The sequence below is a fragment of the Myripristis murdjan genome, chromosome 15 (genome assembly GCF_902150065.1).
Source record: "Myripristis murdjan chromosome 15, fMyrMur1.1, whole genome shotgun sequence".
Classification (NCBI taxonomy): Eukaryota; Metazoa; Chordata; class Actinopteri; order Holocentriformes; family Holocentridae; genus Myripristis; species Myripristis murdjan.
The window spans coordinates 21,710,205-21,725,508 of record NC_043994.1 but is presented as its reverse complement, the minus strand read 5'-3'; the positions used below and the strand labels follow the sequence as shown (position 1 = coordinate 21,725,508).

Below are 15,304 nucleotides of genomic sequence, written 5' to 3'. Positions count from 1 at the left end.
TACATTTAACTAATAAAGACAATTCATTACATCCAATAATAACAACCGATGACTGTTCAAATAACTACTGTAACATTTAACTATTGTATCACAGTAGTTGCTTTAATTTATGCCTTCACTGAATCCTGAAAATAGCATTTGCACATTGCCTGAACACAGTCACACCTGAACATAAATGAACATGAATGAAGCTGTCATATCCAATTATGAATTCAAAGCTCGGGAATAACTAATCAAATTCAGAATCAAAGATAAATCAAAACAGCTGCTCCATATGACAGTGATCTCATTCAGCAGAAAAAAAGAAAAAAAAATCTCTGCAATAGATATGCTTCTGTATTTAGAAATTCCAGTGTCGGTCCAATTGGGGCAACACATTATTTTTCAAAGCAGCCTCTGTCTTAGAGAATCTTTGAATTTCTGTATAGCTCTGATGTTCCCCTGCCAGGCACACATATACCAAACACACCAATGAGGATGTGTGACTGTGACAATATTAAAATCCCCAGGCTCCAGATACCTTGCCCACTGTGGGGAGCGTTTCAGATGGGTGCCAGGTTCATTCCACTGAACACATTTATGGCTATTTATTTCCTCCTTTTCTGCAATCTTCAAAGCCCCAATGCAATGTGTATGCAAATCTGAGGGTGCCAAAGTACTGGGACACACTCAATCTCAGAGGCGCAGTTCTGCTTTGTAAGCACTAAACACCAGGGCAGGATTGAAACCAGACAACTGGCGAGGGATTAAGGGGGAGAGATATGAAATAATGGGATGAAGTTGGACTTGAAAGGATGCTTGATCTTTGCCTTCCATCATCCTGTCCTTGTTGCTCTCCAAGGAGGAGAGAAAAGAAAGGGGAAAAGAGGTCAATCGTATTAAGCAGCACATTCCTGTGTGACATACATTACTGTAGGGCTAGCTAGGTTTAAGCCTGTAGTTGTCCAAACCTCCAGCCACTGGCCAGACAGTAAGGGCCTTTAGTCCACTGTCTGCGGCACCCAGTCCTCTCTGGGGTCCTGCCTGATGGTGATCTATCTGCAGTGATGGATCTACAGTGATCTCTCCCTGCCTCATTGACTTCAGGCCCAAGGGAACAGTGGAGAAGTGTGGTATAGGGCAGGATGAGAAGATGTGATTATCCAGTCAATCAGCTCTGGCTGGCTGGATGACAGGCTAGATACTGGGGCTGCCTGCCCCCACACTGTGACTCATGCAGGTGGAATGGAGAGGGACTCTCTGACCACACAGCAGGACACTGGGGCTGGATTACTGTCAACACAGACATCATAGCCTGCGGACATGGCTTGGACAACTTAGCAGCCCATACTCGGAGACCTTCATGTCAATACCATAACTGAAAAGCCACTGCAAAAAATGTCCAATTATTCATAGGTTAAATGGTGTTAAAACAGCAAATGATGACAGTCAATGCCCCCCGATTATTTCACCCCATTTGCATTGACTTTTAGGTGTCCTATTGTTCCTGACATTCTCTTGGACACTGAAAAAGCTGAAAAGACTTTCCTCTGAAAAAGCTAAGTCTTATTGTAATTACATCACAGCAAAGTGAGTAATTTTGGCAGTAATTGCCTAACTGTGCTGCTTAAAGTACAGTATATTCTGGCTTAATCAGAAATGCTTAGGAATGCAATAACTGCAATTGGATATCAATGGTTTTAACATTCCTGTTAACCGCTTTAAAAGTCATTCAAGTTTTTTCTTCAGAACAACAACCGATCTGCCTAAGAAAGTAAAACATTGCGACCACCGAAGGCATGCTGGTAATGGTTTCCTTTATTTGCAGCTGATTTGTTAGAGCACCTCATTGTTCCTCCTTTTCCACTTAGTGCTGTGTTTTTGCTGGTGGACATCCAAATCTTGACCAAGCGTTAAAGGTCCTATCCTAAGTGGCCAATAGCAGCTGACCTCATTAGCATGACAGGTCTTACTACCCTGGCCAAAGACCTGGTAATTTCATGTGATAGTAATCTGTGTCCCTCTTGGTAGTTCAAGCGTTACTGTGTCAGCAGTGGGGCATTTTGTATCCTTAAGTCCACCAGTCTGTGCTATAATTAGCCCACAAACAAGAGATAGAATCAAGCAGTCTGCTCATAACATTCCTTCATTTGTTGCCAAAGATTAGGAAAGCCTCATTTACCATTCCTAGCATGGGGGTGGGCACCATGAAACTCCATTACACCAGCGTGGGTGAATACTCCAATCTGACTGGCTGGAGGGTATCCATTATTTTTGTTTATACCATGGCCTGAATGAATACTCAATTCTTATTGGCTGGAGGGTGCTCATGATTTTTAATCGAACCCCTGTGACATGCCTGTTTGATCACTCTTGCAAATTAATAACCAATCCATTTCAGCTACACACTGACATGATCAACAGATTGTAAAGTTAGTGATCAAAACTCATGCAAACCTTTAGCTAAGATTCCTTAGAGTCACCAAAAAAAAAAAAAAAAAAAATCAACATATTGTTGCTGCTTGCATCAGGAGTAATGTTATTGTGAAACTGTGGTGTTTACAACATTAGGTGTTAAGAAGAATCCCAAGCAAAACAGTTTTAAATTTAGAGGAGCAATATTCACAATTTGCACAATATCTAGAGATGTCTGGTATTGCTGCTAACTAAATTTAACTCAGCAGCTGGTTATAGGGCAGAAGTAGTTTCTCTAGCACTGCTGAAATAGAGTTTCAGTGGTTTCAGAAGGGCTATCCTACAAAATAGCAATATATAAGGCAAATAAAACATGAAATTTATTCATCTCTTTATTACCAGTCTTAGTCACTTTTGTGCCAGGTCATTCTTTGCTGCTGTATCATCCCTAAAAAACACCTTGCTATGAATTATTTCTTACACATCTGCTCAAGTGATTTATTCATACAAGTGCGTAATGTAAAGGAATCCTCTGTACCTGAAATTCCAAGATCAATGCCTGCATATGACCAATCACGGCACACAAAAAAACAGCACTGAGATGTTACCAGAAGAGAGTCATGGAAAGAATAATTACATAAAGATGCCCTCATCAACATATCCTGACTACACTGTAAATTGTGATTATACTGCAGTTCAAGTTAATGAATAATACAACACTGGCATAGCAGACAAAAAAGCCAATCTGTCACAAGATATTTTTAGTGTATATTTTTAGTTTGTTGTCACTCAGCGCCTGTTAACAGTGTTTAAGTTGAAGTGGCAGTGTTTTCTTCAGACAGCTCCGGGCAGCCCCAGGGAGCCTAGGTCCCTAATTGACAGTGATGTGTTCTTTGAGTCAGTGCTGAAATTCTTCATCCACCAAGCTGACCGGAGCTGCAGTGCCTGACAAGACACATTAATTAACACGGGGGAAAAAAAGAGGACAAAAATAACACCGAGAAAAATAACAACCTAGAAAAAAAAATAAATAAAATAAATGCTAACTCCTCTTAAATAGAACTTAGTTTAAAAAATGCATTGGCTTAGCACAGCCCTTTACAAGTACTTCAATTAAACATTTTCCTATGACACAATTAGGTCTGGATCTATGAAAGAAAGAACTGCTGTTTCCTTGTTTTTCTTTTTTTTTTTTTTTTTTTTTTTTTTTTCCATTTTACTTGAGCATAAGCTTTTCCATTGGCATGTTCCCAAATGCTGATGGAACCAATTTTACCAAGATGATCTGTCATTTAGTATGGGCTTAGTTTAGATGTGTGCAAAACATCCACACTAATGCCTGTGTCATCAATACACAGATTTATGTCATTCTGACACCTGTGAAAACACAGACTATTTCCAGATTAGAATTTTTCCAGAAATCTGACAATATGATGCACTGTGACAGTCAGCTGAGATTGCAGCAACACGTTCTGTGTAGAATCAAGAGATTGCATAAAAAAAAAAGCACAGAAAAAAAAAAATAATAATAATAAGGCTGCAGACAATGTCAAAGCCCCTTAAATCCCAAAATACAAGGAACTAGTGATGCATGGTAATTTTTCCAACTCATTTGATAGCCAATCCAAACCCATTTAGCCTATTAATGGACAATATTTTTTACTGGGCCAAATTTTGCTCCAAGAAAATGATTCCTTCAATATCAATGCTCACAGCAATCATTATGTGTACATCTTAAAAAAAGCTGTATACTAAAAATTATGTATGGTGCACTTTCACCACAGCATATTTTTGCAGAGGAATGAGAGCAACTGCAGATGAGTATCGAAGGAAATTAATAAATGACCACAGTTATAAAGTGCTCTGCCATATGTGTGGCAGGCATGACAATAGAAACCATTGGTGTTCAATGTGTGTACAGATTATACCTTCACACTATCATTATAAACAAAGAATGACCTTTTAAAGCCTTGTAGGAGGGAATTAGAGCTTAGGGTTTTTGATTTGCATACACAAACAAGGGACACATTCCAAGATGCATGAACAATGCTATTTAGCATTTAGAAAGGTGTTAAGAAGGGCTGGCTCAGAGAAGCATGTCTAGAGGTCACGTCATGTGATGCTGTGCGGAGGTGTTTGTTGTGTAAGTCTCTGATTCTCATCATGCAATGACCTTCAAATAACTCCTCAGACACAAATAGATACAACGCTTCCCTGACAAGAGGATTTGTGAAGCATCTGTATACACAGCGGTGACACTGGCTCTCTATACCAGGGAAATGCACAGATACCTTAAACTTTCTCACTTCTGTCAATAAGAAGTCAATAATAAGCATTTCCTCTCACTTCAGATTCATTAAACAGGAAGAGGGTTCATGTATTATGACTCGAGAGAGGCAATTATTAATTAATCTGCACTCCTGAATAATACATGTCGGTGATATTTCCCTCCCAAAATATTGCAATGTAACCTCTTTGTTGAGACACACACACACACACACACACACCCTCTATGAATCCCACTACAAGATGTATTCTCACTCCCTCCCTCTTCATCCCTGTCTTTCTGCTCTGTGAGGCAGGTTAATGAGAATAATAAAATCACACTCTGTATTTCCTTTCTGCCTTGAACAGCCTCATCAATTTACAAGCAGCATGAAATACTGAGGTAAAAAAGGAAAAAAAAAAAAAAAAAAAAAAAAAAAACAGAGTGGGAGCAAGGGAAATCATGCATGTCTAAAATACCTGTGCCTCCAAAGCATGCATTTTATATCAGTCTGAATTTAGGAGTGCCAAGGTTCATTAATTAGAAACAAGTGTGTGTGGCATCACAGCTCGCTGCCATATATGGGTTTGTCATTATTTCAAGCCTCCCTCCACCTCCTCCCCGAATCATTATTGTGCCAGACATGCACCACACCTATCTCTTGGAAGTCTTATGATAAGATGTGATGTCTATGTCAATGCAAAATGCCAGTCAGACCGATTACATTGCATTGATGAAATTCCCCATGTCATAGCTCGAGTGTTTTTTTTTTTGTTTTGTTTTGTTTTTTTTTATGTTTCAGGATCATATAAGGGCTGCAGAAAGAAACACAGTAGGCATTGTTTATCTACTGAGTTTAAGTACACTGCCACCAGATCAGTTCAAAGACAGTTCTAGCCACTACAACATGAATGACATTCAAGGGTCCAGGACAGTAAAGAAGAAAGGTGAACAGTAACTTACTGGAGGTACAGTTAATCCTGATACAATCTAGATGGGGGAGAATAGATGAGAGATAAATTCATCTTTCAACGTTACAGCTGCAGACATCATCAAAGCATACAGTCCACCCCTCTGGGGACACACACACGGACACTGTCCATCCTCTGATGCTCTCATCTTTAGCCCTTAGCCACAGCGATCTGGTAATAGCAATGCAACACAGCTCTACCAGAGGAACACACTTTACTGGAGCAAACACCACAGTAAGCTACAATGCACAGTCAATGGAAAGTATGTTTCACTAAATTATATTGTTTTCATTCTTTATTTAATTTTGTGGATATAGTAAAATTGCCGTTTACCTTTTTTTTTTTTTTTTTTTTTTTTTTTCAATTGCATTCAGATGGACAGCAATATTTCTTGGATTATCTACATTAGGAGAGCATCAGGTTTTGGTCAGGGTCAGACAGGGCCACTCGGGAAGTGTTCCAAGGCTTCTTTCTTTGTTACAGATTTTGCTGAGCCTTTACTTACAGACTTATGCCTTGATCGGCCTTAAAAAGACGAGCGAGAGAGTGTGGACAACAGTGTTGCACTGTTTTACCACCCAGTTGAAAAACTTCACACAAAATACAGTTTATATTGCACAAACGCTACTCCGGTCTTGCATGGATACTTCTACTTCTCATAGTAGTTTTTGTTTTACTTTATTTTATTTCATTATTTGTTGTGTTTGTTTTTTCTAGAGATATATATTTCTCTCTTCTAGTGTTCCTGCACAATGTCTGGGTACCCTGCTGCTGTAACACAAGAATTTCCCAATTTGGGATCAATAATGCACATCTCTATGTCTATCTATCTACATTTTCACCTCTTACAGTCAATAACTCCTGATGCAACCATTCTTTATAATAACATAATAATGGGATTCACTATGTCTGTGTCTTTTGTGTTACTTGTAAGAGCAGTAGAAATATTACCACAATTGCCAAAGCCACAATCAGTATTATTTCTATGTATGCTATTGATGCTGCAATTAATGACTAATTCTGCAGCAGATGTTAAATGTTCATTCTTAATATTACGGACACAATGATAGAGACTGCTAAAAATTTCACAACGTCCAACTGCTCAGATGTATAAATCTCATATGTCTCTATTTGTGTCGCTCACTGGACCTCTATCTGTCTCCTAATGCCCAGCCAGTGCTGTGCTCTGAGAAAGGTGACCTAGATCCAAGCCCAGCCCTCCTTCCCATTTGGCCCTGTCTGTCGTGTGTTGTCAACCACAGCAGAAAAGTGGTCGCAAACAGCCAGAGACCAACACTAGCCTACCCTAGCAGGGAATGCTCCGCTTTCAGAATAGGGACAAGAAAGGCTGGCTTCGAGGGCTGACGGCCAGGGACAAACCGAACGCTGTAAAATGTGTCAAAGATAATTCAAAAGAAAACAAAAACACAATGAAGGGTTGTTCTAATCAGAGGGCATCGTTTTGTAGTCGCAGTGATCTGACTTGTCAGCCCTGTCAATGTGTGGCGCTGTTGTCTTCCGTAGTGGGATGCTTGCCTCCCTGTGGTTGACAGCAGACACAGGCTGTCTTCTTTGTATGCTTCACTAAACGGCGGTGCTTAGGGAGCCTATTTCTGTTTAGCCAGTGGAAAGGAAAAATAGATGGCTATCATTTCCCTGGCATTGCTCTGTTTGGGAGATATCAAACTTTTCGCAGGCATCATTGGATTCTCACCTGAGCAAACAGACACGCATACGTACATGCACAAACAGATGCATGTGCACGCGCTCAAATACACGTACACACAAGCAGGACTCTCTTTGTATACCTTTCATGTTGCCCCTAACGTTCTGTGCTTTGCTTCATTACTGGCGATGGAAGGGGTTTCAGCCTTCCCTTGTGTTTAATTAACACACAGTCGCCTGCTTATACGCAATCATGCGTTCCACCTTTTAGTAAAGTGCATACATGAGCAAATAAATGTATATGTGTGTATGTGTGTATAACAATATGTGCAGGGCTCTGATTGGATGCAACTCAAAGGATGGTTGCATCATATCAGATGTCCTTTGTTGTGACCGGTAGAGAGCAGTTTTAATAAAAAAAAAAAAAACCTGACTCTTTCGCATCTCTTTCCTCATATGAATTGATATCTGGATTTAATATCAAACAATATAGCCTCAGGTATAGTGTGTGCAACTCTAAGGATGATTCCCATTTGAGCAATACAGGTGTGGGGACATCGATCTGAGGTTAATAGTCGGGGTGGGCAGTGAGCATTCCCTGCTGGGCAATGGCAGCTGTGTGCTCAACTGGCAGTGAGCGGAGCGCCGCAGACTCTGGCCATTGAAAGCCTCTATACCTCCGTCTATTCAACACATACAACAACATCATAACAGACTTCTGTATATGTGCATGTGTGTGTGTGTGTGTGTGTGTGTGTGTGTGTGTGTATCTGTGTGCTAGTGTGTGTGAGTGCGTCTGCAACAGTGTACATTCAAAAATGTTATTGAGCATAATTTAGTTCCAGGTGAGAGATGGCTGTTCTGTGGCAATAGGTGTATTTCCACGGCGTTACCTAAATTGACAGTCAGGCGGACGCGTCCCGTCTCCAGCTCCAGACGCAGGGTGTCAGCAGAGTCCCGAGATGTGGTGGCCATTAGGATGCCATAGGCTCGCTGAGAACGGAAGCGCAGAGACACGTCCTCGGCTTCTGTGTGCATCACCAGTGGCAGCTGGATCTTCATGAATTTGCTGCCATCATAGCTGAGCACAGTTGCATCTGCAGAACGAAAGAAAGAAAAGAAGAGAGGAAGAAAAGTCTTTAGTGAAGTATAGCGCAGCACTTTTGTGCTAAAACAATGCCAAAGGCTGTCAGTTCTGCTTTAAACACCAACCTGTATATATTCTATGTAAACCATTTATCATTTTGAAGTTCCACTTAATGAAAGAAATATATGCAAATGCACCATTTTGCTCTATATACAGTTCTCATTAGGGGGAAAGTTATGAAGCATGAATATGTATTAGGTTGTTGTCAGAAACTAAACAGAGCTCAGTGTGATTCGAAGCCCTAAAGACACAGTGAGATAGACTACTGTATGTCTGTTTAGACAGATGAATTCAGCATGTGCTAGAGCTGCTGCAATATTAGCCTGGCAAAACACAGAATCATAACAGTCTGCACGGATCATATTGTCCATTTCTGGTTCAGGATATAAATCCTCCACACCAGACTCTCCAAGTATAACTATAGTCCTCTAGGTTTTCCTTTGGATGAGCTTCTAGTATGTGTTCTTTGTGGTCTTATTAAATAAAAGGGACGACACATTTGCAATTGAGTCAGCTTCTGAGTCAATTTGGCAAATTTAACAATTGCTGAAATTAAAAATACAATAAATCAATGGATCAAGATTCACTGAGCAAGTGGCTGTACTCTTGAATGCCAGGCACTCAGATATGTCATCTAGGAACAGCGGGTGAAGGCTTGGCACAAATCTAATATCATATTACATCGTGCACTACCACTGACAGCTACCGAAACTCTGTCTGACTCCTGTCTTCTCTGTGCCAATTTAGGCAGCCCTCAACACTCGAGCAGGGAAGTGCATGCTAACACAGCAGCTGACAAACTACACAAAAATATCGAGGGTGGTAATGAACACACCAAAGCGATGACAAGCACACAAAGAACTTAAAAAAATCTCTTCCGAACGGAAGTAAAGAGAATTCTTAAATGGCCCATCAAAACACACACAGAGATCTGATGATCTCCTGGAGAACAAGTACTGCGTCCATAATTTTGGGATTTTCTTTATAAAAGTGACAAACTACCGAAGGACAAATTGATATTGATTAGGGACAAAAATACAACTGGCTACAGAATCGTAATAGTGTATGGACCCACTGAGCTCCTTCATAGGGTGACTGCATTACCCAAACATTAGGCAGCCGTCTGGAGAAATGCTGGGGAGATTGTTTAACACTGGCAGGAGGTTGTAACAGCGTTTCCTGTAACTAAACCATAACCCAATAACAAAGCCATTACTGCAGCAGCAGCAGTGCTGAGACAGATAGAGGCAGATAGCGCAAAGTTGGAATGAGAGGAGAGCGGGAGTAGCGGGGCGATAGGCTACCAATGTACACACACCACCTCATCACCACTGCCTCGTCACATAGAGCCAATGTCACATCCGTCCCCTGGGATGACTCCGTCACATTCCTCACCCAAATCCAATCTCTCCACGCCCTCCTGGGGTATACTGCAGATGACAGGGGCGTGTGACAAACGAGCTCTCACTGCTAAACTGTCTGCCTCCTGCCAGGCAGCTAAAGCAAAGAGCTGCATTTGGAAACTGTTAGCAGATGCCAGGAAAAAAATGGAACAACTGTTCAAGCTCCTAATACTTGAAAAAATGTTGTTGTTTTTGTTATTACTCACAGACACTATCCACTATAAACTTAGCTGAAATATAAGCCCAATGAGTAGTTGGAAAGTTATTGGAAAGTTAAGACACCAGACAGTGAACAGACAGAATGACAAAACTGAGTGATGCACCAACTTTCTGCTCCAGCACAGATCAAACTCTTTTGAGATGCCATAACTTGAGATACAGAGAGATTCAATATTCCTTAAGAAATGCAAACAAACAAACAAATAAACAAACAAGAAAACACATAAATACATAAATAAATAAATAACAAGCTAATAAAAAATAACTAAGTACTCGGTGCTTATAGTTTATCTCATATTGAAAAACAACTGGTCAGTTGGCACTCTTCATTGTCAAATCAAAGTCCTACTGAAAGGTAAGATACAAAGACAATCAGTGATGTGATTTCAGGTTGTTGTGAGACTTTGAGACTCACAATTACAGGAGACTTCAGTCATGTAAATATTCTAACCCAGGTTTTGTCTTGAGAGCTGACAGGGTGAATGAAATTAATCACATTTGGAGTAAATTCATAAACATTGTATTTCATCCTAGATGTCACCTCTGCTGAAATACATATAAGAGGTTGTCAAAAATGCCATAAATAAGAAAGGTTGAGATAGATATGGAAATATGGAGACTGACAAGTGAGGGAATCATTACCTAATGCAAAGTGAGCACCTGTCAAAAATCCAATCCTGGAAGCCCAGTCATTTTTAATGGCACTCCCCTGTTTAATATCAAAATAAATTGAGAGGACTGAAGCTGGCGCTTCTGCCTATGCCAACCCAACAGGAGGCTGTCAGAGGGGAGATGGAGCATACCAGAGCAAACCAAGCATTCATTTTCTGTCTTGTAAAGCACAATACAACATTGTTTCCTGATTTTCACAAGTAAACAAGGCGCAATTGCGGGACCTGCTTTCAGAGAAGTAACAAATAAGGCTGTGCTACTAACAAGGGGGCGAGTAATGGCAGACAGGCACACAGTGAGTTCTTTCTCCATTCTCCCCCAAGGAGTATAAGCTCTGCAGGAAGGAAGAGCTGTCAGCTGCATGTCACAGGATTGTGACGCCCATAGTATCAGGGCACCAGGCCCAATCCAATTCAAATTTTGCCAGAAAACAATTGCCAAAGGCTTTTGGAAAATGTATGTTCAACATCCATAATAAACAGGAAGGAATGGCTCAGAGACATCATAAATAATTCAAAGCTGCTCATGTCTTCTTCACTGCAGCCCTCTTTGAATATCTCTGTGTACACTGCCCAAGAAATAGACTCACTGGCTATTAAATGTGTGAAAAACTTCTGCCAACTGAAGGGATTTCTAGAGACATGGAATGCATTCCCTATACAGACAGAGACAACATCATTCTGGGCCAACCTCACATCTGTTGCCCCAAGTCTAGCTCTGTGACCATACTGCGATTTCTTGCTCTCTGATATGAGAGCAAAGCCAGAAAATGGACCAGTGTGTCTATTCAGAGTGACAGAAATGTCAACTGCAGCTAATGCCGTCAGGAATACAAGCTCCACCCAGGATCTACTTGCAGTAATGATTTAGAATCTGAGGAAAATAAACATATTCTTATTTTTCTGCTGATAGACAGGATTGTCAAATTACAATACTGATCAGTTTAAGAATTTAGAGGTTAATTGATTAACCTGTCGTGGTCTGTCACCAAGAAAATCTTAAAGAAAGAAACTGAAAAATCAAAAAACCCTGATCTAAAATGTACTATCAGTCCTCTTATAGTGACTGAGAGACTGACTTTGTAAATGAAAACAAAATTTGCTTTAGCTTTGTATACTTGAATACATTTGACTGTGACAGTTAATAACTTATGTCCATGTGCCCATAAAACCAGGTACTCTCCTGTCCTTTTCCATGTTTTTTTTTTTTTTTTTTTTTTTTTTTTAATTTTCTGTGCATGTATGTGCATTGCTTTAGGGAGTGAGACAACTGGGTCTGTCTAATTTCCACTCATAACAAAGAGCATCAAACAGTGACTAACACGCAGTGTAACCTACTGTCAAGGGCCACGGCAAAAACATGTTTTAACATTAAAATTCTGCTTTTAGGGCATTTCACGATTATGCGCTGCCATTCTGCAGCTCTTGGCATGAGCTTTGGACCAATGGCAAATGGCTTTATGCTCTGGAAAGCAATAAATGTGCTCAAAGAACCAGTTCACTATACTTACACTAATTTATGTTACAGGATATTCTGCACATTAAAATGTTGTGGATTTTGCTTTTGTGGACTGTGTTATGGAGTATGATACTATACCAACTGCAATAATAATAGATTCAAACTTCCAGTTCAGTACAGACCTACTTTCATGATGTATTCCCAAAAGATTGTCCCATATGTAACACCAAAATAAAGCAGACTCTTTTAGCTTACACCACAGATGCCAAACTCAAGGCCCGCGGGCCAGCTCAGGCCTGTGGTACATTAGATCCGGCCCACAAGACGACTTTGATTCTCTATTAATACTGGCCCAGTTCCATATTGCCCACAACACAGATACTACAACCCCCAACATGCACTGCAATGTCCTGCACCATCAACGCCTCAAAACACCTGCATAGCCCCCAGACCCCCGCCTCCTCCTCATGCAGATCGCTTCCATCAAGGCGGTTGATAGCTAGCTAGTTCATTAGCAAGCCAGCCAAAAGGAAAGTCAAAATTATAAATGGAAAACAGGTGTTTTCAAGACAGGCGCGAGGTCAAGTTCATGTTTGTTTACAATACGGATAAATCTGTCTGTCTCATATGTGGAGCTAATGCGGCTAGAATGAACTAGTATAACCTATGACACATCATGCGGCAGATATTGTTGTGTATTATTTTGTTATGTATGTGTTTTTTATTTTTTTTGTAACGATAAGTCAATCTGTCTATATTTTGATATTTTGATGTTTAACTTTTGAAATACTTTGGCATATTTTGACCAAATAATTCATGGTTTAAAATGTAAATATTTATTTTATTTGTTGTTGGATTAGTGTGCCAGTGATGTGCATGATTGAGTAAAAAACATGTATGACTGTAGATTTCTCTTCAGCAAAATATAATTTATCTGGTTAATTTTGATTCCATGTGATGAAACTGTTAGTCATTCAAAAGGATTCAGGGTAGACAGATAAAAAACGCCAGAGAGGGTTAGTGTTAGGGATGATGCAGTTTCCACTCTAATCAGTTTGGTTTTAGATATCCTTGTTTTGTTTTATAGAAATCCATTTTGGGGGAGGAATGTTACATGTAAAGTTCATACTTGTGTATGAATCGTTATTTTTTTACACAGGGCATATTTTGATCAAAAGAATGACCGGGCTTTGGATCAAAAACGTTCAATAAATACAGCTGCTGTATGACCCTCAAATTGGTTGTGATTTTTTAATACGGCCCCCTTAGTGATCGAGTTTGACACCCCTGGCTTACACCATCCAACTAAAACCACTCTTGATAAGTAACACATCACATGTTGTGTGACCTAAATAGAGAGAAAAGGAAAGGCAGCGAGGAGTGAGAAAGAGCTGTGCAAATGAGAGTGTGAACTTTTGCAAAAGTGTGCATGTGCACTTACAGCATGTATGGCTCTAGCAGTGTGTGCTTGTGTGCGCGCGCGTGCACAGTACATGCAGTCTACAGTATGCATACTTGTGTATTGATCTTTGTATTGATCTTGAGGATCTGCCCTTATTTATCTTCAGTATCTGACAGGAACGAATAAGCCTATTCTTTTTCATTATCTGTGGCCCTGTCTATACAAACTAATGCAATTGCTGTCAGTGTTGCCAATCCAGCATGTCATATCTCATTAGGGACTATATGCATGTGTTGCACTGCACCTACTGTGCCATCTGGGAGGCTGCCTCAGCCTTACACTGCAAGACTAATATTTGGGCTAATTAGCAACTGGAGGAACAATGAAGGGGAGGACATTTGGGATGCAGGGGGAAAAATTGCTTTGTCTGCTTAATTAAAATCTCTCAAAATAGGGCGAATAGCTGCATTGCTCTCTTCCTCAACTCCACCTCCTGTTCCTTCCACTCGTTGTCCTCCTCCTCCTCCACCATATGCAGTAGCTGTATTTTGCCACCGGGTGGTACACCATGCATGGATAAGTGAGGGCTGCGGTAATTCTTTTGACAGCTCCTCGGCCTGCTGGTGCCTGCTTCATCCTACCAGCGCAGAGGCAATCTGGAGCCATCAAAACAGCTGGCAGCACGCCAGGGCCCATCCTCCGTACCACTGCTCCCACTCATACTCTTACCGACGCCAGTCTCATACACAGAGCAAAAAATAGTGAGAAAACAAGATAGTTGTATAGAGAGAAAAAGGAGTAGAGAAGCCAGAGGAGGCTTTGGTGTCAAAAGAGAGGGGGGTCAGAGTGGCAGAGACCTTCACACAATACCGCACAGCACCTCCTGTGATGCACCATGCCATGCATGTTGTTTCAAAACTGATCCTGCATGCTCTCTGCTTTCATTTTCAGATTAAGTCAATATGGATTATGTGCCACGCATTATGAGTCCAAGACCATTCTCTAGATAAGTAATTATCTTCCTGAAGTGAAAAGATCTGTCTCCCATGCCCACTCCACCTCCCTCATGTACTATGCCCTAATTCCTGTCAACTCATTAGCCAGGATGGAGGCACACGTGGAAAATCAGAGCAGTGCAGAGCCAAGCCTAACACATGCATACAGCATATCAGAGATGGAGGAGATTCACGGTTTTGCTCTTTGGTTTCTTTCACTCAAATTAAATATTCATTTTCTGTGGCATTTTCTGTTTTGTCATTCACTACATCGTTTTTTGTTTTTTGATTTTTTTTAGCCCTACATGGCATGTTACATGTTTCATGACACATTAATGAATGAACAAACAGATTTTATAACAGCTTCTTTATGAATTGGACACATGTAATTCTTTTATAGTACAATGTACTTTTGTATTATGCACCTTTATGTGACTCAGCAGATTTTTAACAATGTCTGTCCTCTGTTCTCCTTCAAATAGTTTAAAGACAACTACTGTGTCTACTACTATGTTCATATAATTTTAGCCAGCAACATTCCACCAAATCATACATTTAAAGAATAGGATTTTGTTTTCTTTTTTAATTGATTGACTTAAGTACAGAGAAGAGGCACAAACATTTGTAGAGATCACACTTATTGCGTGGGATGTGTTACACTACACACTGGAAAATAATTTCTTTCCAATGAGAGAATCTGTTACTACTGTCA

General features: G+C 40.4%; 1 protein-coding gene across 1 annotated transcript in view; it reads right to left on the bottom strand.

The window, feature by feature from the left end:
- Positions 1-15,304, bottom strand: part of LOC115372569 (neurexin-1a) — a 309,098-nt gene that overhangs the window by 138,270 nt on the left and 155,524 nt on the right. The window contains exons 15-16 of the mRNA XM_030070577.1: positions 8,190-8,393; positions 5,624-5,650 (exon numbers count right to left, since the gene is read on the bottom strand). Of these exons, the coding sequence (XP_029926437.1) occupies positions 5,624-5,650; positions 8,190-8,393 (231 nt within the window). The remainder of the gene's footprint in view (positions 1-5,623; positions 5,651-8,189; positions 8,394-15,304) is intronic.